Raw genomic sequence first — 27,002 nt, forward strand, 5'->3', positions numbered from 1 at the left:
CGATAACCAGCTGCAAAATTGTATGTATCCACAAAGCAAGGTTTGTGATGAGATTAATACTTGAGCCAGCATGAGTGTGTTGTGGTCTCAAAACCGTTGGTAAACAACATGATGTTTTCCAGATTTTGTTTAACTGAATGTGTTAGTATACTGTAATAGCTGGGAATTTAGATATGATTTATTGTTTCGTTCACCAATTCTCATAATAATAATAAATTGCTGCACTGCAGAGACCCAATATAATTTCGTTTTGTATTAGGCCAAAGGGATAATGCAAAGAGCAAGCATAGATTTTTTGCTAATTTCTCCATGAAAAAGAAAATGATCATCATTCAATTGCACATAGTTTTTTTACATGTTGGAAAATCTTTGCAGAGGTAATTAGCACTTCTGATGCTGTATACGAAAATGTACAAAGAAATACTATTGCAAATGATGTTCAGAATTGTCGCATCACTTGTAATGAGCCCTATTGCCATGATATTCTTTTCCCCATTCAGTTACTAGTTCAACAAACCTATACCCTGTAATTTCTCTCAGTAGCACCCATACTTTCTATAAAGATCATTGACATGTATTGTTTTTAATGGAACATTGAGTTAAACTATAGGGTGGTAGGTGGGTGGTGAGATGAGTGGCATACCATCAACCTTTTGCAATGTGGTCAAGGCACAGTCTACATACAATGTTTGTATTGGATTCTTTTTACAATGCAGATGCACACAGGTATATGAATTTCTTCAACACAGAATATTTTGTCTGGTTGCAGTAAAGAATTCAGTTGTGAGCTACAGTTTGTTGAATACAATAGAGTTGCTGGGCAGTCATAGTGTTTTTGAACCAATTTAAATGCAACATTTTTTCAAATGTTTTGTAGAGATTGCTTGTCTGTGTAAGATATAAAATGTTAAAAAAAACATGCATCACTCATTTGCTTGTATTACAGTCCAACAGTGCAACAAAACAAATTATAACACAAACAGGCCTAGATACTCTGACATTTTAAACCACTCTCTGACATCTATTTGCTGATAGGCAGTACTCAAGCTATTATTTAAAAGCATATCATAGCATAGGCATTATGAAAATACATTTGTGAAAATATTATTAAGTAATAATAAAACTATTTTACTTACCAATCCCACAAAGATGCAGAATAGTTGAACAACATCAGTATAAGCAACAGAGTATAGTCCACCAACAAGAGTATAGAAGGTGGCAATCAAGGCAGACACTACTACAGAAATGTTGATGTCAATGTCTATTATAACACTTATGGTGGCACCTAATTTGAAAGCATAGTAAAAATTAATGAATGTGTGATTTGTTAAACACAGGAAAACAAAAATTATGTTTAAAAATCTATGCTGAGAAGGAATAGGTATCATATTTATACATCCTGAAGTTAACTATAATTTAAACATGATATACTCCAGAAACAGACAAAATTGTGTGAATAAAAAAACCATGGCTTACACCCAAATACCATCAAATATTTAAGCTCTGTTATCTCAAAAACACTGCTTCTAATTTTTTGTGACTCTACAATGACTTGGTTCCAATGAAGGGTGCAAGGCCAATGTGGTGTCTGTATTTAAATTGGGACAAAAGTTATCATTTGGTAACTGCAGGCCTTTAATTTTAACATTTATAGGAGGTGAGATATTTGGGGTTTAATTGAGGACTGCATGGAAGAACTTCGGCTATAAAACAATGTTAAAAGTGATAGCCTGCAAGAATTAGTGAAAGACTGACGTGGTCAAACAGATTTACTTTTTCTTTTTCCACTAAGAAGTAAATTTGCCCATATAGCCAGTGGGCTAAACAAAACAAATAAATAAATAAAAAAACGGATTCAGCAGCTGCTAATCCAGAAAAATTCTCCAAAATGTCCCTTCGACAGAAGTTGATCAAACGATCAACTTTTAATGAGTGATTGGTTCCTGCTAAACAAGATGAATTTTGATCAGTGTATGGCCAGCTTTAGCAAAACATAGACAAGTGGGAGGCTGTAGATATATTATACTTTATTTTACTAAGGTGTTTGACAAACCTCCACAGATGGATAATGTCTATGTTAAATTCTATAGGCTGTGAAAATCTAGTCAGTAAATGGATAGAAAACTTAGAGTTGAAGTTTGATTTAACGTGAATGATTCATGTTAGAACCATTACATTTTACTGATTTACTGTATAAATGAAATGGAGTTTGGTATTGAAAATACCCTTTTGTGTTGTTCGATAACACCCAGCTATGTAGTGAATAGTGTTGAGCGAACACGGACTGTATTATTCGTGTTCGTACCGAATAATTGGATTTTTTTTACCCGAACACGGACACGGACACTTTACTGTATGTTCGGGTAAAAATCCGTGTTCGGTCGTTTTATTTCCGGGTTTTGCATGCTTTGGCGCTCTTTTCATGGCGGGCTTTCAACAGCCAATCAACAATCGTTTAACTGGTGTGCCTTAAGCCATCCCAGCCATGCCTGCAAATGTCTTAGTAGCTGTGATTGGCCGTCTGAAGCATGTGACCAAGTCTTTATAAGTTCGAGGCAGCCGCCGCAGCAGCGTCATTCTGCTGCTTAGCTAAGGGACAGAGCACACATCAATGTGCTGGCTGCTGATTAGGGAAAGATAGGCAGGAAAAAACCATTTGTGTCCGGATAGAATTGAGGGACAGGTCGGAGTGTTTAGGCAGGACGAGTTGTAGGCATTTTAGGGATAGAGTCTGCTGAATTATAGGGTCAGTGTCTTCTACAAACTACAATCGATATTGCTGTGTGGGGGGTGGGGTGAATCTGCACTCAATCCTGATCTACGATCTCTTCTCAATCCTGTTAGGGACAGAGTCTGCTGAATTTTAGGGAAACTGTGTTCTACAAACTACAATCGATATTGCTGTGTGGTGTGGGATTGGAGATAGGCAGGTGTCAGTGATCCACATCCATTTTTCTGTGTGTGAGCTGCAGTGAACACAATCTTTTTGGGCTGCAGTGAACACAATCTTTTTGGGCTGCAGTGAACACAATCTTTTTGGGGTGCAGTGAACAAAATCTTTTTGGGGTGCAGTGAACACAATCCTTTTTGGTGTGCAGTGAACACAATCTTTGTGGGGTGCAGTGAACAAAATCCTTTGTGGGGTGCAGTGAACACAATCTTTTTGGGGTGCAGTGAACAAAATCCTTTTTGGGGTGCAGTGAACAACATCCTTTTTGGGGTGCAGTGAACACAATCTTTTTGGGGTGCAGTGAACAAAATCCTTTGTGGGGTGCAGTGAACACAATCTTTTTGGGGTGCAGTGAACACAATCTTTTTGGGGTGGAGTGAACAACATCCTTTTTGGGGTGCAGTGAACAAAATCCTTTTTGGGGTGCAGTGAACAAAATCATTTTTGGGGTGCAGTGAACACAATCTTTTTGGGGTGCAGTGAACACAATCTTTGTGGGGTGCAGTGAACACAATCTTTTTGGGGTGGAGTGAACAACATCCTTTTTGGGGTGCAGTGAACAACATCCTTTTTGGGGTGCAGTGAACACAATCTTTTTGGGGTGCAGTGAACACAATCTTTGTGGGGTACAGTGAACAGAATCTTTGTGGGGTGCAGTGAACACAATCTTTGGGGGGTACAGTGAACACAATCTTTTTGGGGTGCAGTGAACACAATCTTTGTGGGGTGCAGTGAACACAATCTTTTTGGGGTGGAGTGAACAAAATCATTTTTGGGGTGCAGTGAACAACATCCTTTTTGGGGTGCAGTGATCAAAATCCTTTTTGGGGTGCAGTGAACACAATCTTTTAGGGGTGCAGTGAACAAAATCCTTTGTGGGGTGCAGTGAACAGAATCTTTGTGGGGTGCAGTGAACACAATCTTTGGGGGGGTACAGTGAACACAATCTTTTTGGGGTGCAGTGAACACAATCTTTGTGGGGTACAGTGAACAGAATCTTTGTGGGGTGCAGTGAACACAATCTTTGGGGGGTACAGTGAACACAATCTTTTTGGGGTGCAGTGAACACAATCTTTGGGGGGTACAGTGAACACAATCTTTTTGGGGTGCAGTGAACACAATCTTTGTGGGGTGCAGTGAACACAATCTTTGGGGGGGTACAGTGAACACAATCTTTTTGGGGTGCAGTGAACAACATCCTTTTAGGGTGCAGTGAACACAATCTTTGTGGGGTGCAGTGAACAACATCCTTTTAGGGTGCAGTGAACACAATCTTTGTGGGGTACAGTGAACAGAATCTTTGTGGGGTGCAGTGAACACAATCTTTGGGGGGTACAGTGAACACAATCTTTGTGAGGTGCAGTGAACACAATCTTTGTGGGGTGCAGTGAACACAATCATTGTGGGGTGCAGTGAACTCAATCTTTGTGGGGTACAGTGAACACAATCTCATACTTCTGAAGATTTGAGGGTGCTGCCTGTTCCATACTCCCCCTACTCCTCATCTAGCCTTTTAGGGGTACAAACAATAGTAATTGGGGCCTAGTGTGGTTGTGTACGTGTGATATACATACACTTTTTTTGGATCATATTTTCTATTCCGCTATTTAATCAAAAACCTTTGGGGATCAGTTAAATTGGGGGATAGTCTGTGTTGGTACGTGTGAGAGAGATCCACCTTTCCAAGTTGTTGGGGTTCATCTCATACTTCTGAAGGTTTGAGGGTGCTGCCTGTTCCATACTCCCCCTACTCCTAGCCTTTTAGGGGTACAAACAATAGTAATTGGGGCCTAGTGTGGTTGTGTACGTGTGATATACATACACTTTTTTTGGATCATATTTTCTATTCCGCTATTTAATCAAAAACCTTTGGGGATCAGTTAAATTGGGGGATAGTCTGTGTTGGTACGTGTGAGAGAGATCCACCTTTCCAAGTTGTTGGGGTTCATCTCATACTTCTGAAGGTTTGAGGGTGCTGCCTGTTCCATACCCCCCCTACTCCTCATCTAGCCTTTTAGGGGTACAAACAATAGTAATTGGGGCCTAGTGTGGTTGTGTACGTGTGATATACATACACTTTTTTTGGATCATATTTTCTATTCCGCTATTTAATCAAAAACCTTTGGGGATCAGTTAAATTGGGGGATAGTCTGTGTTGGTACGTGTGAGAGAGATCCACCTTTCCAAGTTGTTGGGGTTCATCTCATACTTCTGAAGGTTTGAGGGTGCTGCCTGTTCCATACTCCCCCTACTCCTCATCTAGCCTTTTAGGGGTACAAACAATAGTAATTGGGGCCCAGTGTGGTTGTGTACGTGTGATATACATACACTTTTTTTGGATCATATTTTCTATTCCGCTATTTAATCAAAAACCTTTGGGGATCAGTTAAATTGGGGGATAGTCTGTGTTGGTACGTGTGAGAGAGATCCACCTTTCCAAGTTGTTGGGGTTCATCTCATACTTCTGAAGGTTTGAGGGTGCTGCCTGTTCCATACTCCCCCTACTCCTCATCTAGCCTTTTAGGGGTACAAACAATAGTAATTGGGGCCCAGTGTGGTTGTGTACGTGTGATATACATACACTTTTTTTGGATCATATTTTCTATTCCGCTATTTAATCAAAAACCTTTGGGGATCAGTTAAATTGGGGGATAGTCTGTGTTGGTACGTGTGAGAGAGATCCACCTTTCCAAGTTGTTGGGGTTCATCTCATACTTCTGAAGGTTTGAGGGTGCTGCCTGTTCCATACCCCCCCTACTCCTCATCTAGCCTTTTAGGGGTACAAACAATAGTAATTGGGGCCTAGTGTGGTTGTGTACGTGTGATATACATACACTTTTTTTGGATCATATTTTCTATTCCGCTATTTAATCAAAAACCTTTGGGGATCAGTTAAATTGGGGGATAGTCTGTGTTGGTACGTGTGAGAGAGATCCACCTTTCCAAGTTGTTGGGGTTCATCTCATACTTCTGAAGGTTTGAGGGTGCTGCCTGTTCCATACCCCCCCTACTCCTCATCTAGCCTTTTAGGGGTACAAACAATAGTAATTGGGGCCTAGTGTGGTTGTGTACGTGTGATATACATACACTTTTTTTGGATCATATTTTCTATTCCGCTATTTAATCAAAAACCTTTGGGGATCAGTTAAATTGGGGGATAGTCTGTGTTGGTACGTGTGAGAGAGATCCACCTTTCCAAGTTGTTGGGGTTCATCTCATACTTCTGAAGGTTTGAGGGTGCTGCCTGTTCCATACTCCCCCTACTCCTAGCCTTTTAGGGGTACAAACAATAGTAATTGGGGCCCAGTGTGGTTGTGTACGTGTGATATACATACACTTTTTTTGGATCATATTTTCTATTCCGCTATTTAATCAAAAACCTTTGGGGATCAGTTAAATTGGGGGATAGTCTGTGTTGGTACGTGTGAGAGAGATCCACCTTTCCAAGTTGTTGGGGTTCATCTCATACTTCTGAAGGTTTGAGGGTGCTGCCTGTTCCATACCCCCCCTACTCCTCATCTAGCCTTTTAGGGGTACAAACAATAGTAATTGGGGCCTAGTGTGGTTGTGTACGTGTGATATACATACACTTTTTTTGGATCATATTTTCTATTCCGCTATTTAATCAAAAACCTTTGGGGATCAGTTAAATTGGGGGATAGTCTGTGTTGGTACGTGTGAGAGAGATCCACCTTTCCAAGTTGTTGGGGTTCATCTCATACTTCTGAAGGTTTGAGGGTGCTGCCTGTTCCATACTCCCCCTACTCCTCATCTAGCCTTTTAGGGGTACAAACAATAGTAATTGGGGCCCAGTGTGGTTGTGTACGTGTGATATACATACACTTTTTTTGGATCATATTTTCTATTCCGCTATTTAATCAAAAACCTTTGGGGATCAGTTAAATTGGGGGATAGTCTGTGTTGGTACGTGTGAGAGAGATCCACCTTTCCAAGTTGTTGGGGTTCATCTCATACTTCTGAAGGTTTGAGGGTGCTGCCTGTTCCATACTCCCCCTACTCCTAGCCTTTTAGGGGTACAAACAATAGTAATTGGGGCCTAGTGTGGTTGTGTACGTGTGATATACATACACTTTTTTTGGATCATATTTTCTATTCCGCTATTTAATCAAAAACCTTTGGGGATCAGTTAAATTGGGGGATAGTCTGTGTTGGTACGTGTGAGAGAGATCCACCTTTCCAAGTTGTTGGGGTTCATCTCATACTTCTGAAGGTTTGAGGGTGCTGCCTGTTCCATACCCCCCCTACTCCTCATCTAGCCTTTTAGGGGTACAAACAATAGTAATTGGGGCCTAGTGTGGTTGTGTACGTGTGATATACATACACTTTTTTTGGATCATATTTTCTATTCCGCTATTTAATCAAAAACCTTTGGGGATCAGTTAAATTGGGGGATAGTCTGTGTTGGTACGTGTGAGAGAGATCCACCTTTCCAAGTTGTTGGGGTTCATCTCATACTTCTGAAGGTTTGAGGGTGCTGCCTGTTCCATACTCCCCCTACTCCTCATCTAGCCTTTTAGGGGTACAAACAATAGTAATTGGGGCCCAGTGTGGTTGTGTACGTGTGATATACATACACTTTTTTTGGATCATATTTTCTATTCCGCTATTTAATCAAAAACCTTTGGGGATCAGTTAAATTGGGGGATAGTCTGTGTTGGTACGTGTGAGAGAGATCCACCTTTCCAAGTTGTTGGGGTTCATCTCATACTTCTGAAGGTTTGAGGGTGCTGCCTGTTCCATACCCCCCCTACTCCTCATCTAGCCTTTTAGGGGTACAAACAATAGTAATTGGGGCCTAGTGTGGTTGTGTACGTGTGATATACATACACTTTTTTTGGATCATATTTTCTATTCCGCTATTTAATCAAAAACCTTTGGGGATCAGTTAAATTGGGGGATAGTCTGTGTTGGTACGTGTGAGAGAGATCCACCTTTCCAAGTTTTTGGGGTTCATCTCATACTTCTGAAGATTTGAGGGTGCTGCCTGTTCCATACCCCCCCTACTCCTCATCTAGCCTTTTAGGGGTACAAACAATAGTAATTGGGGCCTAGTGTGGTTGTGTACGTGTGATATACATACACTTTTTTTGGATCATATTTTCTATTCCGCTATTTAATCAAAAACCTTTGGGGATCAGTTAAATTGGGGGATAGTCTGTGTTGGTACGTGTGAGAGAGATCCACCTTTCCAAGTTGTTGGGGTTCATCTCATACTTCTGAAGGTTTGAGGGTGCTGCCTGTTCCATACCCCCCCTACTCCTCATCTAGCCTTTTAGGGGTACAAACAATAGTAATTGGGGCCTAGTGTGGTTGTGTACGTGTGATATACATACACTTTTTTTGGATCATATTTTCTATTCCGCTATTTAATCAAAAACCTTTGGGGATCAGTTAAATTGGGGGATAGTCTGTGTTGGTACGTGTGAGAGAGATCCACCTTTCCAAGTTGTTGGGGTTCATCTCATACTTCTGAAGGTTTGAGGGTGCTGCCTGTTCCATACTCCCCCTACTCCTCATCTAGCCTTTTAGGGGTACAAACAATAGTAATTGGGGCCTAGTGTGGTTGTGTACGTGTGATATACATACACTTTTTTTGGATCATATTTTCTATTCCGCTATTTAATCAAAAACCTTTGGGGATCAGTTAAATTGGGGGATAGTCTGTGTTGGTACGTGTGAGAGAGATCCACCTTTCCAAGTTGTTGGGGTTCATCTCATACTTCTGAAGGTTTGAGGGTGCTGCCTGTTCCATACTCCCCCTACTCCTCATCTAGCCTTTTAGGGGTACAAACAATAGTAATTGGGGCCTAGTGTGGTTGTGTACGTGTGATATACATACACTTTTTTTGGATCATATTTTCTATTCCGCTATTTAATCAAAAACCTTTGGGGATCAGTTAAATTGGGGGATAGTCTGTGTTGGTACGTGTGAGAGAGATCCACCTTTCCAAGTTGTTGGGGTTCATCTCATACTTCTGAAGGTTTGAGGGTGCTGCCTGTTCCATACTCCCCCTACTCCTCATCTAGCCTTTTAGGGGTACAAACAATAGTAATTGGGGCCTAGTGTGGTTGTGTACGTGTGATATACATACACTTTTTTTGGATCATATTTTCTATTCCGCTATTTAATCAAAAACCTTTGGGGATCAGTTAAATTGGGGGATAGTCTGTGTTGGTACGTGTGAGAGAGATCCACCTTTCCAAGTTGTTGGGGTTCATCTCATACTTCTGAAGGTTTGAGGGTGCTGCCTGTTCCATACTCCCCCTACTCCTCATCTAGCCTTTTAGGGGTACAAACAATAGTAATTGGGGCCTAGTGTGGTTGTGTACGTGTGATATACATACACTTTTTTTGGATCATATTTTCTATTCCGCTATTTAATCAAAAACCTTTGGGGATCAGTTAAATTGGGGGATAGTCTGTGTTGGTACGTGTGAGAGAGATCCACCTTTCCAAGTTGTTGGGGTTCATCTCATACTTCTGAAGGTTTGAGGGTGCTGCCTGTTCCATACTCCCCCTACTCCTAGCCTTTTAGGGGTACAAACAATAGTAATTGGGGCCCAGTGTGGTTGTGTACGTGTGATATACATACACTTTTTTTGGATCATATTTTCTATTCCGCTATTTAATCAAAAACCTTTGGGGATCAGTTAAATTGGGGGATAGTCTGTGTTGGTACGTGTGAGAGAGATCCACCTTTCCAAGTTGTTGGGGTTCATCTCATACTTATGAAGGTTTGAGGGTGCTGCCTGTTCCATACCCCCCCTACTCCTCATCTAGCCTTTTAGGGGTACAAACAATAGTAATTGGGGCCTAGTGTGGTTGTGTACGTGTGATATACATACACTTTTTTTGGATCATATTTTCTATTCCGCTATTTAATCAAAAACCTTTGGGGATCAGTTAAATTGGGGGATAGTCTGTGTTGGTACGTGTGAGAGAGATCCACCTTTCCAAGTTGTTGGGGTTCATCTCATACTTCTGAAGGTTTGAGGGTGCTGCCTGTTCCATACTCCCCCTACTCCTCATCTAGCCTTTTAGGGGTACAAACAATAGTAATTGGGGCCCAGTGTGGTTGTGTACGTGTGATATACATACACTTTTTTTGGATCATATTTTCTATTCCGCTATTTAATCAAAAACCTTTGGGGATCAGTCAAATTGGGGGATAGTCTGTGTTGGTACGTGTGAGAGAGATCCACCTTTCCAAGTTGTTGGGGTTCATCTCATACTTCTGAAGGTTTGAGGGTGCTGCCTGTTCCATACTCCCCCTACTCCTAGCCTTTTAGGGGTACAAACAATAGTAATTGGGGCCTAGTGTGGTTGTGTACGTGTGATATACATACACTTTTTTTGGATCATATTTTCTATTCCGCTATTTAATCAAAAACCTTTGGGGATCAGTTAAATTGGGGGATAGTCTGTGTTGGTACGTGTGAGAGAGATCCACCTTTCCAAGTTGTTGGGGTTCATCTCATACTTCTGAAGGTTTGAGGGTGCTGCCTGTTCCATACCCCCCCTACTCCTCATCTAGCCTTTTAGGGGTACAAACAATAGTAATTGGGGCCTAGTGTGGTTGTGTACGTGTGATATACATACACTTTTTTTGGATCATATTTTCTATTCCGCTATTTAATCAAAAACCTTTGGGGATCAGTTAAATTGGGGGATAGTCTGTGTTGGTACGTGTGAGAGAGATCCACCTTTCCAAGTTTTTGGGGTTCATCTCATACTTCTGAAGATTTGAGGGTGCTGCCTGTTCCATACCCCCCCTACTCCTCATCTAGCCTTTTAGGGGTACAAACAATAGTAATTGGGGCCTAGTGTGGTTGTGTACGTGTGATATACATACACTTTTTTTGGATCATATTTTCTATTCCGCTATTTAATCAAAAACCTTTGGGGATCAGTTAAATTGGGGGATAGTCTGTGTTGGTACGTGTGAGAGAGATCCACCTTTCCAAGTTTTTGGGGTTCATCTCATACTTCTGAAGATTTGAGGGTGCTGCCTGTTCCATACTCCTCCTCCTACTGCTCAACCATCCTTTTAGGGGTACAAACAATAGTAGTTGGGGCCTAGTGTGGTGGTGTACGTGCGAGATACATACACTTTCTTTTTGATCATATTTTCTATTCCGCTATTCAATTAAAACCTTTGGGGATCAATTCAATTGCGAGATAGTCTGTGTCGGTACGTGTGAGATCCACCTTTCCAAGTTGTTGGGGTTCATCTCATACTTCTGAAGATTTGAGGGTGCTGCCTGTTCCATACTCCTGCTCCTACTGCTCAACCATCCTTTTAGGGGTACAAACAATAGTAATTGGGGCCTAGTGTGGTTGTGTACGTGCGAGATACATACACTTTTTTTGATCATATTTCCTATTCCGCTATTCAATAAAAACCTTTGAGGATCAATTGAATTGCGGGATAGTCTGTGTCGGTACGTGTGAGATCCACCTTTCCAAGTTTTTGGGGTTCATCTCATACTTCTGAAGATTTGAGGGTGCTGCCTGTTCCATACTCCTCCTCCTACTCCTCATCCATCCTTTTAGGGGTACAAACAATAGTAATTGGGGCCTAGTGTGGTTGTGTACGTGCGAGATACATACACTTTTTTTGATCATATTTCCTATTCCGCTATTCAATAAAAACCTTTGAGGATCAATTGAATTGCGGGATAGTCTGTGTCGGTACGTGTGAGATCCACCTTTCCAAGTTTTTGGGGTTCATCTCATACTTCTGAAGATTTGAGGGTGCTGTCTGTTCCATACTCCTCCTACTCCTCATCCATCCTTTTAGGGGTAGAAACAATAGTAATTGGGGCCTAGTGTGGTTTTGTACGTGCGAGATACATACACTTTTTTGGATCATATTTCCTATTCCGCTATTCAATAAAAACCTTTCTAGGGCAAGATCTTAAATTACAGAAATATGAGGAGACCGTCAAATAAGGGCCGTGGCCTGGGTCATGGTGCTGCTGGTAGAGCTCCTGTTGCAAGGAGAGGACGTGGTCGATCTGTGCCAGCTACACGCACAAGTGAAACACCTTCCTCAAGTGTGAGTAGGCGACAGAACCTGCATCAGTATTTGGTAGGGCATCAAACGCCCCTAGAAGTGATGAGGCCAGAACAAGTTGAGGCGATAGTAGATTGGTTTGCTGCTGACAGTGCCTCCAGTTCCTTCACATTGTCTCCCACCCAGTCTACTGCAGAAAGGTCAGAGTTGGCACCTGCAGCCAATGTCCAACCGTCTTTCACCTCACCCCCTTGCAAATCAGGCCAGCAGTCTGAGCCCCAAGCCATACAGCAGTCTCTTATTCTTTTTGAGGACTCTGTCAGCAGGGTTTCCCAGGGCCATCCACCTAGCCCTGCCCCAGAAGTGGAAGAGATTGAGTGCAGCGATGCCCAACCACTTATTTCTCAAGATGAGTACATGCAAGGATCATCGCAGCACGTCTCCGATGATGACGAAACGCAGGTGCCAACTGCTGCGGCGTTCAGCATTGTGGAGACCGACAAGGAGGGCAGGGGTGAAGACTGGGTGGAAGATGATGTGGAGGACGATGAGGTCCTCGACCCCACATGGAATGAACGTCATGCAGGTGACCTGAGTAGTTTGGAGGAAGAGGCGGTGGTCGCACAGAGCCACCAGCACAGCAGAAGAGGGAGCAGGGTGCAGAAGCGGAGCGGCCGTGCCCTAGACACTACGCCCGCTACTGCCCAACGCAGCAAGGGAACGAGCGCACCAAAGTCAGCTCAAAGGAGTTCTCTAGCGTGGAAGTTCTTTAGAAAATGTGCTGATGACAGGACACGAGTGGTTTGCACCCTGTGCAATCAGAGCTTGAAGCGAGGCATAAACCTTCTCAACCTGAGCACAACCTGCATGATCAGGCATCTAAGTGCAAAGCACGAGCTGCAGTGGAGTACACACCTTCAAAACCAAGAAACGTCTCTGGCTCATCCTGCTTCCTCTTCTGCTGCAGTCTCGGCCGCTCCAGCCACATCTGTAGTGATACCGGCACCTGCCACCCCGCAAACAGACGATCTGTCAGCAACACCACCACCTGGGTCACCAACAACCATCTCCACAATGTCCCGTGGAAGCGTTCAGCTTTCCATCTCCCAAACACTTGAGAGGAAGAGGAAGTACCCCCCTACCCACCCGCGATCCCTGGCCCTGAATGCCAGCATTTCAAAATTATTGGCCTTTGAAATGCTGTCATTCCGTCTGGTGGAGACGCACAGTTTTAAAAACCTTATGTCGGTGGCTGTCCCACAGTACGTCGTGCCCAGCCGCCACTACTTTTCCAGGCAAGCCATCCCTTCCCTGCACAACCAAGTGGGGGAAAATATCAGGTGTGCACTGCGCAACGCCATCTGTGCCAAGGTCCACCTAACTACGGATACGTGGACCAGTAAGCACGGTCAGGGGCGTTATATCTCCCTAACGGCACACTGGGTAAATGCAGTGGCGGATGGGCCTGAGGCGGATAGCAATTTGGCGCATGTCCTTCCACCACCGAGGATTGCAGGGCGCTTCAGTTTGCCTCCTGTTCCTAACTCCTCCTACTCCGCTTCCTCATCCTCTACCGCCTCCTCATCCGGACAGCGTAACACCTTCACCACCAACTTCAGCACGGCCAGGGGTAAACGACAGAAGGCAGTTTTACAACTTGCCTGTTTGGGGGACAAACCACACACCGCGCAGGAGTTGTGGAGGAGCATGGAACAGCAGACAAATGAGTGGTTGCTGCCAGCGAGCCTCAAGCCCGGCCTGGTGGTGTGCGATAACGGGCGAAATCTCATAGCAGCTCTGGGCCTAGCCGGTTTGACGCACATCCCTTGCCTGGCGCATGTGCTGAATTTGGTGGTGCAGAGGTTCCTTAAAAACTACCCCGATATGTCAGAGCTGCTGCAGAAAGTGCGGGCCGTTTGTGCGCACTTTCGGCGTTCTCACCCTGCTGCTGCTCGCCTGGCAGCGCTGCAGCGTAACTTCGGCCTTCCCGCTCACCGCCTCATATGTGACGTGCCCACAAGGTGGAACTCCACCTTGCACATGCTGGAAAGACTGTGCGAGCAGCAGCAGGCCATAGTGGAGTTTCAGCTGCAGCACGCACGCGTGAGTCGCTCTGCGGAACAGCACCACTTCACCACCAATAACTGGGCCTCCATGCGAGACCTGTGTGCCTTGTTGCGCTGTTTTGAGTACTCCACCAACATGGCCAGTGGCAATGACGCCGTTCTCAGCTTAACTATCCCACTTCTATGCCTCCTTGAAAAAACAATTCGGGCGATGATGGAAGAGGATGTGGCACAGGATGAGGAGGAGGAGGAGGATGAAGAGGTAACATTTCCAAGGCTTTCAGGGCAGTCATTCGCAAGGGGCTCCGAGGGTGGGTTCCTGCACACGCAAACGCCAGGGACGCAATTGTCCAGCAGGGGCACAGTTCTGGAGGATGAGGAGGATGAGGAGGAGGAGGAGCTGGAGGAGGAGATGGAACCATGTTCACAGCAGGGTGGCACCCAGGCCAGCTCATGGCCATCACTGGTGCGTGGCTGGGGGGATACAGAGGACACGGACGATACACCTCCCACAGAGGACAGCCTTTCGTCGCCTCTGGGCAGCCTGGCACACATGAGCGATTACATGCTGCAGTGTCTCCACAACGACCGCCGAGTTGCCCACATTCTAACTTGTGCTGATTACTGGGTGGCCACGCTGCTGGATCCCCGTTACAAGGACAACGTACCGTCCTTAATTCACTCACTGGAGCGCGATCGCAAGATGCGCGAGTACAAGCGCACGCTGGTAGACGCCATGCTGCTGGCATTCCCATCTGACAGCGGGGCCACAGTGGAAGCACAAGGCAGAGGAGGAGGAGGAGGAGGTCGCCAACGCAACCAGGGCACCGCCAGCACCTCAGAAGGCAGGGTTAGCATGGCCGAAATGTGGAAAAGCTTTGTCAGCACGCCACAACAAACAGCAGCACCAGCAGCTCAGATGGAACGTCTTAGCAGGAGGCAGCATTTTACCAACATGGTGGAGCAGTATGTGTGCACACGCCTACATGTAATGAATGACGGGTCTGCCCCCTTCAACTTCTGGGTCTCCAAATTGGGCACATGGCCTGAGCTTGCCCTTTACGCCTTGGAGGTGCTGGCGTGCCCTGCAGCCAGTGTATTATCTGAACGGGTATTTAGCACGGCTGGGGGCGTTATAACAGACAAGCGCAGCCGCCTGTCCAGAGACAATGTGGACAAGCTCACGTTCATTAAAATGAACCAGGCATGGATCCAACGGGACTTTTCCGTACCTTATGCAGAATAGCAATGGATACCGACCTTACCCACCCATTGTTCCATTTTTGCTCTTTCTCACTCTTTTGGGGTGTACCCTCATTTAAAATTTTTGAAAAGAAGCAGTGTTGGCTACCTCGTCCTCCTCCTCAGGGCCAGATTAATGTAGGGGCTATTGGAGCTGCAGCTCCAGGCCCCTACCTTTTATATAGGCCCCGGGTTGGCCATATTCACTGTTACCGCTCTTCTGTCACTTGTAAACACAGAAGTCTGGCTTCTATGCTCGCTTCCCCAGGCAGCACCCTCAGAACCTCCCCACACAGCGTGAAGGCCGGACAAGGAGGGACAGTTGGCGATGCATGGATGTGTTTATGGGCTTCAGAGACAGCATCCCATGTTGAATTAGGCATGCATGGCTGCACCCTTCCTCCTCTGGGTGCATGGCAAGGCACGGCCCTTAAGGCCCTTCAAAATCCTCAGCACCAAGCCCATGATGCTGTTAATCCGGCCCTGGTCCTCCTCCACCGCCGCTTCCACCTACACCGCCCATAGGTGTGCGCAGCCTATTGCATTAAGGTGTGCACCCCAAAGTTGAAATACACATGCATGTGTTTGCCAGCAGGGAGAGTAATGTATCGGGGCCATGTACCTGTAGGCAAGGAGAAATAGAGCAGAGCAGGTCCCAGGGAGATCTTTCCCATCTCCTCACTGGCAATGCTATGTGCCCTAGGTGATTAGGGTGTGCCCAGGCACACCCAGCACACCCTGTGCGCACGCCTATGTCACCGCCACATCCACCACCACCTCAACCTCCCTCCTACTCCATATGGGCCTCGTCCTTCAGAGATGAAGAAGAACATTGTTTTATTTTTCTGTTTTTTTTTGTTGTTTTAAGTTATTTCCCTATCCACATTTGTTTGCAGAGCACTTGCCATGCTCTTAATTACGTTTTGCTGCCATTTGCAGCACTCTAGCCCTTTCCTTTGGTGTTTTAGAGCCATTTTAGTGCCTTAAAGTTCGGGTCCCCATTGACTTCAATGGGGTTCGGTGTCCGGGAAAAGTTCGGTAAAAGTCCGGGACACGGACCCGGACTTTTTTTTAAAGTTCGGCCGAACCCGTCGAACACGGACATCTAGGTGTCCGCTCAACCCTAGTAGTGAATTAAAGTCCCTACAACGTTTCTCTGGATTGCAAGCTGACCTGGAAGGACTTTTTGAATGAGCAACTATGTTGCAAATGTATTTTAGTGTTAAATAATGAAAAATAATGTACCTTGGTTGGGAGAAAGTAAAACTGAGGAAATCAATGATGGAGAAGGATCTGGGTGTTCTGGATCATAGACTAAATAAAAGCATGTAATGTCAAACAGAAGTTTCTAGAGTGAGATATTTTCTTGTAATCAAAGATGTACTGGGGTTGATTTACATCATATTTGGAACGTACTGCACTATTGGCTTTTTTATGCTTATTTGCATATGTCTATTGGAGAGTAATCTGAAGGCACCCAGCTCATCCGCTTACCTTTAAGCCTGCTAGACCCCAAGACCATAAGGCCTATAGAGGTCCATAATATTTGGTAAGTGGATTCACGTGTGGGGCACAAGGGCACGTGTGGAATACATTTGTTGAGCACTCGGGAGCACACTTCTGTTTCAAGTTTTCAAAGTGGATTTTTTGGTGCTGGCAGCACTGAATTATTTTTGGACACTTTTATTTGGACACTTCTTTTTCACCTATTTGTTTTGATTGCTTTATATTGTGTGATATATCCATATATATAATAATTTTTTTGGACACTTTAAATCACTAGTTACATAAGTTAATTCAATATAGTTCACTGTTATAGCACTGTGTTTATATATTCACTTATTATTTTCACTTGTTGATGAACAGCAGCTCTAACATTTATGAAATAATATATTAAACATTTAAATAATTTTCACATATGCGCAGGGTGGACCTGTTTGGTCTATTTATATTCATGCGTTAATTATTACCACTCTTTTGACACGCCCTTTTAACCAGTTCCGTATCCAAGAGCACACATTGTGGTCGATGCCTGTACACCTTATTTTATAAATTAAGCGCTTGTGGGGAACTGTATCAAATGCCTTGGCAAAATCCAGGTACACCACATCCACTGGTCTTCCCCTATCTAGCTCACAGCTCACCTCCTCGTTGAATGTTAACAGATTGGTTTGACAAGAACGCCCTTTTGTAAACCCGTGCTGATTACTGCTGATGACGTTGTTGTCTTTGACAAACTCTTGGATATATTTCCTTATCATCCCCTCCAGAAGTTTACATACTATTGACGTCAGGCTAACCAGCCTATAATTTCCCAGGACATGCCTCTGCCCTTTTTCGAATATTGGTATCACGTTAGCTTTCCTCCAATCACCTGGTACATTTCCTGTCATAATACTGTCAGCAAAGCTCAGGAACAGTGGTCTAGATATAGTTTTACTGAGTTCTTTGTGTACTCTCGGATGTACGCCATCGGGGCCAGGTGATTTATTTGTGTTAATTTTATCCAGCCTTTCCCTAATTTCGCCCTCTGTTAGCCATAGCAACAAGTCCTGTGAAGTACTGCTAACCATACAGTCGTGGTTAGTGTACCCCTCCTTTTCCTGTGTAAAGACTGAGGAGAAAAATGCATTAAGCACAGTTGCCTTTTCAGTGTCCTCTGTGACCATCCTCCCATCATCATTAATTATGTGTGCAACATGCTCTGCCCTAGTTTTTTTGCTGTTGATATATTTAAATAATTTCTTTGGGTTCTTTTTACTATCTTCCACTATTTGTCTCTCGAAGTTGATTTTAGCCATTTTGATTTCGTATTTACATTTCTTATTTGCTTGCTTGTATTGCTGGAAAGCTGATAATGTGCCCTCTGATTTATATTTCTTGAAGGCCATTTTTTTTCCCCTAATATGTTTTTTAACATTACTGTTTAGCCAGCCAGATTTGGCTTTGTCTCTTTTAAATTTATTTCCTATAGGAATGCACTGCGAGATGCATTTGTTTCAAATGTTCTTAAAGCATTCCCATTTTTCCTTTGTGGTCAGTGTTCCCAGGGTTTGGTTCCAGTTTACCTTCTCCATCATTGAGCACAATTTGGGAAAGTTTGTCCTTCTGAATTTTAGGGTTCTTATGTTCCCCTCTTGCCTTGCTTTATTGTTATTTACACTAAATGTGATCATCCTGTGATCGCTAGAGCCCAGGTTGTCCCGGACTCCTACATCTGAGATTAGATAAGCGTTTAATAGATCCAGCACTGCATTTTCTCTAGTAGGAAAATCCACCAACTGAGACATGTATTTGTCCTGTAAGGTTTCCATGAAGAGACGGGCCTTCTGTGATTGAGTAGTCCCCTGTTCCCAGTCAATTTCGGAATAATTGAAGTCCCCTAATATGATGAATGATCCCAGCTTTGCCACTTTACCCAACAGTAATATAAATTCCAGCTCTACCTCCTCCCTTTAGCTTGGTGGTCTATAACAAACCCCCACAATTACTTTTCCCTTTACATCTTCCCTATGGAGTTCTACCCACATGGATTCTAACTCCGTAATCATCCCTTCTATAATATCACTCCTCTCTTTCACCCTTACATTATTCTTGACATAGAGATATACCTCTCCCCCTCTCCCATACCCCTTGCCTACCCTATCCTTCGGATACACAGAATACCCTTGGATATTGGCTAGCCAGTCATATGATGGGTCGAACCAAGTTTCTGTTATTCCCACATTGTCTATGTCCTCCTCATGTGCTAACATGTTAACTTCTAAAAAATGCTAAATACACAGAAAATAACTGGTTATTCATATTTTATAAGTAATAACACTGCAGATTGTTGATCCAGAGAATATCCAATTGCTTTAGGGGATCAGGAGGGGAGTTTTTTCCTGTTGGAGCAAATCGGACCACATTTATAAAGGTTTTTGTCTTCCTCCAGGTTATCTGCGACCAGCTTTTTTGGCCCATTGATTATGTTTAAAAATAAATTTGCCTGTATATATTGTTCAATGTGTTTCCTTTCACATATGCTTACAAATATATGTATTTTCACATCATTGGGACCTATCACAAAACAAGTTATGTTTTTACAATTTGTTCCAAAAATCATTCCTTTGGTTTGACTGGCTTTGCAAATAGAGATTCTTAAAGCCTCTTTAGAAAACCCCCAAATCAAGTAACCTAATATTACTGTGATTACTGTCATCATAAACAGAGAGAACATAAATAAGTACCTTACTGTTTCACGTCTAATCAAGACACAGCTGGAAATTAGACTAGATGATGTTTATTGCAACAAATTAAGCTTGGTCTGAAGGAAAAGAAATAGACCAGGCCACCCGGGGCAATAGCACTTGAATCAAATACAAGTGGCTGCTAACATAGACAAATGAGCTCAAATTAGTTTTATTTTTTTTTCCACATTAATGATTCACAGTATGGAGCAAATTGTTATAAATTTTTAGAAAAACAATTAATTTCTATTAAAAAGTCTTATTTTAGAGGCCCAGCCTTCAAGGCAGTTGAACCGGTTAAATCTCACGTTCACCCTAAGATGTAAAGGCTCTTATTTGCGTCCACTAAATTTCCATTCCTAATTTATAGCTACATGAAAGAGTTGTCATGTAATGATTATTAATGTCTCTACATGATGCCTACCTTTAATGTCACATGTGATTGAAGCTAACATGACTTGCTTTACTAAAAAAATATGATTCAGTATACAGTATAAGGTATATGTATGCTGATCTGTGTTTAAAAAAATAAATAAATATATATTTATATATAAAAATTTACAATATATATATATATATATATATATATATATATATATATATATATATATATATATAGTTAAAAAAAAAAAAAAAAACTACAATAACCACAGTACAATACAGCACTGGTGTTACATTCAATATGTAGAGGGTCATCTCCAAGAATTCTGCCTTGGGCCTTTTTTTGTCTAAAAGCAGGCATAAAAATAATGGATGTGTTTACATTGCTTGACTAAACCTCTGCAGCATGTTGCCTTTTCTCTTCATTTGAGAAAGCAGGCATTGAAGAGGTAGGTGGTACTTTCTATCTGACCTCCTTTTACAACCATCTGCTGGAATCAAAATTATTGTGTAGCATCAGTAAGCATCACTTTAGTTTTAGTTCATGGATTTAGGTTTATTTCACATTGTGCATGTAACTAGTTTTCTTTGGGAACTAGAGCTATTCCACAACACTTTGTGGAGACATCACCTATTAGAGAGAAATTACGTTTTAAGGGTATATTTGAGTTTACGATAACAGTTAAGAGTTAATTATAGGAACTGAGAAGAAATCTCCCTTTCATTTGTTCCCATTGGATGATTTAACCTCAGCTCTTGCTCTGATTAGAATTCGAAAATTTTGGATTTTCTATTTGCTTTCTGTCTTGATGACAATGGTCACCAGGACAAACAGAGGGGTTTATTTTCCCAGAAACAGAGAGCAATAAAAACTTTACAGAGGGAAATCCATAGCAAGACACGCACGCATGCACGCACACACACGAATCCATACTAATACATATAGGAATATCAATATATGGTTCTTTTCACCTGCACAATAGGATTCCAAAATTTTGGTCAAATTATTCTCACAGAAAAAAAAAAAAAAATTCAAAAGCATAGTACCTGTAAAAGAAGAGAGTAAATACTTACTATCCCTAGTGCCCATGCCACCGAGTGCTGCTCCATTCAGTTGAAATGGTTTGCCTTTGGTGGCACAGGCTATGGGAAAGGTGAAATCTCTTCTTTTACAGATAATAGGAGCTGTAATATTTGTTTTTCTTGACATGGTTACTTTAAACTATAGTATTCACAGTGTTTGTGATATACTGTAGAGACGAAGATGATCAACTTAATCTAAATATTCTTGTTAACGAATCCTAATGTTTTAATTATACACATATACATAAATTATATGTAAATGTGTATAATTTGTATTTATACACATATTTAGAAGCAGTCATATTTGCTTTTTACATTTTCAGACTATGTTTTCTACTTTACAAAAGTATAATTTTCAAAACTTGGCCATCCTAATTTGATTGTTTAAATGCTGAACAGTTTAAGGTCACAATTACACTGGGTATTTAGCTCATATGCATCCAATCCTGATGTTTTCATGTGCCGGGAGGCACATGTGCAGCATCCAGCTCTGCTGCTTGTAGCCTGTCAAAGTCTATGACAGGACTAAATATGCTGCAACTTGATGCTGTACTGAGTGGTACTTGTGTTAAGGGCCATATGTGTTCAGGGATGTATGGCTGGAACGCAGGGATTCTATATTTCAGGTATCCCTAAACAGATACGACCCTACACATGAGTACCACTTGGTACAGTGCCCAGACTTAGCATACATCATACTCATAGACTTTGACAGGTTGCAGGCAGTGGGGTTGGACACTGCATCTGTGTCTCCCAGATGCAACAAAACATTAGGATTGTAAGCACAGGTTCCAAACATTTAGAGTGCATGTAGCCTAAAAACCAAGTGTTAATTTTCCTGATTTGAAAGCTAGCATACAGTATATGCACATGTCAACCTATTTAGTAAAAACATCTACTAATATAAAGTCTTTGTTGGAGGTGTGTGGAATCTAAGTGTTATTCTTACCTAAAGCAGAGAGTATGGCAGCAGCCCAGAACATCTCTCCCATCAGTGCAGGTATGAAAAGCAAACCTCCCATTCGTTTTCCATATATCTGTTGGAAAGGATCCAGCATGGTCACATATCCTCTGGACCTCATAGGCTTTGCAAAGAACAGACCACCTAAAGAAATACATATAGCTTAGCCATTTTGGAAACAAGACTTTCTAACAACATTGTGCCTTAGTAAAAAAGTCTTATAAATTAACTACACAACTACAATTAACTACTTATATTTATGAAGACCTCAACCCTTCCCCCCCACCCCCCCCTTTTTTTTTTCTTTTTTTTTGACTTTTTGGGAAATTTTGCACTTGATTTTTTGATAATAATATCACAGCGAGAGACCCTCTCCTTTTTTTTTCTCACAAGTTTTTCCTTCACGATAATTTTTTGACTTCTTGGGAAATTTTGCACTTAATGTTTTGATAATAATGTCACAACGAGAAACCCTCTTTGGTTTTTTTTTTTTTGGTTTTTTTTCTCACAAGTTTCTCCTTAAAGATAATTTTTTGGGTAATTTTTCACTTAATGTTTTGATATTAATATCACAATGAGAGACCTCCTTACCCCCTTTTTTTTCCCTCTTTCACAAGTTTTTCCTTCACGATAATTTTATGACTTCTTGGGAAATTTTTCACAAAATGTTTTGATAATAATATCACAAGAGAGACCCTCTTGGGGACTTTTTTTTTTTCTTCCCTTTGGTTTAGGAACTATTAAGGTGCAGTAAAGCTGGTATTTGACACAGATGTATAGAGGTATAAACCTAATTTTACTTGTTATTTGTTGTTTCTTTTTTTTTTTTCTTTTTTTTAATTTCATGTATTGTCGAAAAAAATTTAATAAAAACATAAAAAAAAAAAAAGTACACCCATAAAAAAAGCAATGCATGGTACATGAATGTAGCAATCCTACTAATCAATTACTTTCTCAATTTAAATTTAGTTTAATTTATTACAAAATTCTAGAACATACTTCTATGGTGCTGTGAATAAATATTTGTGATTCCTAATTACCTTACATTTTTATTTTTTTTTATTTTGCATAATAGTCACACGTAAATGATTCAGATCATCAAACACATTTTTCTATAATACAAACATAACTCGAGTAAATACAAAATGCCATTTTTAAATAATGATTTCATTTATTTGAAAAAAGCTTTTCAAGCCTGCCTGTCCCTAATCCTAACAACTGGGTGTGCTACCCTTGGCGACAACAACTGCAATCAAGCGTTTACGATAATGCGATAATTGGCAATAAGTCTTTAACATTGCTGTGGAGGAATTTTGGCCCACTCTTCTTTGCAGAATTTTTAAAATTCAGCCACTTTGGAGGGTTTTCGAGCATGAACAACCTGTTTAAGATCATACCACAGCATCTTAATTGGATTTATGTCCGAACTTTGACTAGGCCACTCCACAACCTTCATTTTTTTTTTTTAGCCATTTAGAGATAGACTTGCTGGTGTGTTTTGGATCATTCTCCTGCTGCATAACCCAAGTGCGCTTGAGCTTGAGGTCACCAACTGCTGGCCTGGCATTTTCCTTTAGAATTTTCTGGAAGAACACAAAACTTGTGATCCCATTGATTATGGCAATTCATCAAGGTCCTGGAGCTGCAAAGTAGCCGCAGACCCTAACACTGCTACTGTCATGTTTGACTATTGGTATGATGTTCTTTTAGGAAATGCTGTGTTTGTTTTTTGCCAGATGCAACGGAATGCACACCTTCAAATGTGAGATGAGGCTTCCCGTGTTATTTTTGGTCAGCAGTGGCTTTCACCTTGGAACTCTCCCAAGGATACCATTTTTGCCCAATCTCTTTCTTATTGTTGAATCATGACACTGACCTTAACTACTTCAGTTCTGGAAGATTTACCTTCCTCCATGACCAGGCCATTTCTTGTGATACTACACTGCGTTACTTTAGCTGACATTTGTGCGATCATGCGACACTGTACCCAAATAATATTTATGTCCTTTTTCCCCACAAATAGAGCTTTCTTTTGGTGGTATTTGATCACCTCTGCATTTTTTATTTTTTGCGCTATAAACAAAAAAAGACTGACAATTTTGAAAAAAAATATATATTTTTTTTACTTTCTGCTAGAAAACATATCCAATAAGCCAATGTAAAATAATTAAATATCTTCATAAATTTAGGCCAATATGTATTTTGCTACATAGTTTTGGTTAAAAAAAAAAAAAACCCAATAAGCGTACATTGATTGGTTTGCACCAAGGTTATAGTGTCTACAAACTATGGAATATATTTATGGCATTTCTATTTACTTATATATTTTTTTACAAGTAATGGCGGTGATTGGCGACTTATAGCGGGACTTCGATATTGCCGCGGACAAATGGGACACTAAGTGACACTTTTTAGGGAACCAGTGACACTAATACTGTGATCATTGCTAAAAATATACACTGTCATTGTACTAGTGACTCTGGCTGGGAAGAGGTTAATATTAGGGGAGAAAAAAGGGTTAACTGTGTGCCTAGCTGGTGTTTCAGTGTAGTGGGGGAGGTGTTTTTACTAGTGGAAGGCATGGATCGGTGTTCCTTCTTTACAGGAACACAGGATCCATGGCTTTTGTATTGATAGAATGGCAATCTCACTTATTTACATACAGAATGATCAGTGGGTGCCAGTGGACATCAGGTCCACAGGACCCATTGGTCACAGCGGGAGCGAGCCACATTCACTAGCGCCCTGAAACCCGGAAGTGCAGGATCACGTATATATATATGTGAAAAAATGGGCCTGCTGTTGGCTGACATCACTGACGTCACAGACCCGGTTTCAGCTCTGAAAAGATCCCTATCACATGGTCCAGAAGTCTGGACCAGCAGCTACCTCAGTCTCTCAGAGAGCTGCTGAGAGTCTGAGCCAGTAGCTTCTCCCCCCTCCGCAGCCCAGCACTCCAGTGAGTGCTGGAGGGTCAGAGCAAAGAGCCTGACAGTTACCAGCCCTCTACAGGCTGAGGACCGAGAACTGAGCAATGAGCGGGGGGACAGTAGCTGTGTAAATATGATTTTACATTATTTTAAAAAGCCATACTTTTAAACAACCAAAAAGTTACATTTTTAGCATATGTTCACTCTATACTATTGAAAACAATACATTTTTTCAGTGTCTTGTAGGCAGATACAGTGGGGGGCATTCATCAGGAAAATTAGGGACAAATAAACAAATCAGGCTCATACAATTAAGAAGTGATCAGGGGCAGGTTTTTATTTTCTGACATATAATGGCTTTGTATACTCTATGAGCTAGCAAATCTTTACTTCTTGAGATCAGGTCTGCTGTAAGACCCTTCTGTGATTCCAGCTCTGTCAGTGGGGAAGGCAGGCACCTTGCTTTTCGGACTCCCAGTGATTTTAAAGCTGGATGGGCACAGACAACAAAAAATCCTTCAAGTTTGGTTTAAGATCAGTTAATTAACTTATGATCACCTTCCTCATAAAGTGCATAACATTTGCTATCAGAATTTCTTTAACCCAATATAAATGAAACAATAGTTAGATTGGAGTCCTTCATTAACCATCTGTCTTAGAAGTTTTCCTTGGTAACGGTAAAAAGTACACACATTTCTATTGTACTATAAATTAGTGAGACATTGATATTTATTTTGTTTCCTCTTAAAACAGTATGGTTTCCAAACATCTGAAAATTCTGATCATCCCTATCCTATAACAAATCTCTTTTAAAGCATTTGGTTTAACTAGGCAAGACTTGCTATTGACTGCTATTCCCTCCTTGATTGTAACATCTCAGCCAGATGATGCAACAATATGTTCTCGAACGCCATGAAATATATTTTTCACGCCTGAATTATAATTTTAGTTAGTCTTAACATTAAATGATTTAACTATTTCAGTCAATCTATTTGACAACATACAGATAGATTGTCAATTATTACAGAATTGGTTGGCACAGCTTATTGGACATTGGGGTTGATTTAGTAAAGATAAATAGGCTGTTCAATTTGCAAGGCAAGTTTCATTTTGCAAGGGAATTTGCAGCAAAGCTAAAAGTGAAGTGAAGCTGACTTCCATTATCGAAACGCGCGCAAGCAAAAATGCTATTTATTACAGTTTTTTATATTTTGTCAGGAATTTATAAACCACTTCATTATCGCATTATAGCCAAAGGACGGCTACAGCATGGCTCTGTTGTTCCAGAAGCGAGTCCATAGGCACTCATAGGGTGCACATCAGACGTGCTCTGTGATCGAGATGAGGATATACCCGCGCTTAGGAATTAATAAAGTCAAAGCAATATAAAATAACTGATGTGGACTGCTGCTGATAAATCCTTTAAATTGATAGCAGTATATGTATCAGCGCTGCTCCTCAGTATATGTGTATAAGAAAGTCCTTCGGACACAGCTTATTACAGACCGCAGTAAAGGGTCAATTACAGAGGCCCTTTACCATGTGATCACCTGTGTCCAATTACAGCTGATCACACTGTAAAAAGACATGCCGGTTATCGGCAGTACTTTCCTCACACGCTGTCACATTGTGAGGAAAGGAAAGCCGATCACTGGCAAGTGTGACAGGGGACATGTACACAGATAATGAGGGCACTGATCATCAGTGCTCAACAGTGCAGCCCCATCAGTGCCAATCAGTGCTGCCTATCAGTGTCCATCAGTGCTGCCCATCGGTACCCATCAGTGCTGCCTATCAGTGCCATCCCATCAGTGCCCATCAGTACAGCCTCATCAACGCACATTCCTGAAGGAGAAAAATTACTTATTTGCAAAATTTTATAACAAACTAAAAAAAAGTTATTTTTTTCAAATTTTTTGGTCTTTTTTTCATTTGTTTAGCAAAAAATAAAAACCCAGTGGTAATTAAATACCAGTAAAATAAAGCTTTATTTGTGTGAAAAAAATGATAAAAATTTGGTTTGGGTATAGTGTTGCATGACTGCACAGTTATCATTTTAAGTATGACAGCACTACAAGCTAAAAATGTACCTGGGCAGGAAGGGAGTGAAAGTGCCAGTATT

The 27,002-nt window shown here is 41.7% G+C and overlaps 1 protein-coding gene across 1 annotated transcript in view; it reads right to left on the reverse strand.

Moving 5' to 3' along the window:
• The window catches only part of SLC5A7 (solute carrier family 5 member 7), a 67,223-nt gene that overhangs the window by 22,708 nt on the left and 17,513 nt on the right, over positions 1–27,002 (reverse strand). Inside the window, exons 3-4 of the mRNA XM_082244732.1 lie at positions 21,939–22,094; positions 1,137–1,285 (exon numbers count right to left, since the gene is read on the reverse strand). Of these exons, the coding sequence (XP_082100858.1) occupies positions 1,137–1,285; positions 21,939–22,094 (305 nt within the window). The remainder of the gene's footprint in view (positions 1–1,136; positions 1,286–21,938; positions 22,095–27,002) is intronic.

The sequence above is a fragment of the Pelophylax lessonae genome, assembly GCF_965119305.1.
Source record: "Pelophylax lessonae genome assembly, chromosome: 2".
NCBI classification, from domain to species: domain Eukaryota; kingdom Metazoa; phylum Chordata; class Amphibia; order Anura; family Ranidae; genus Pelophylax; species Pelophylax lessonae.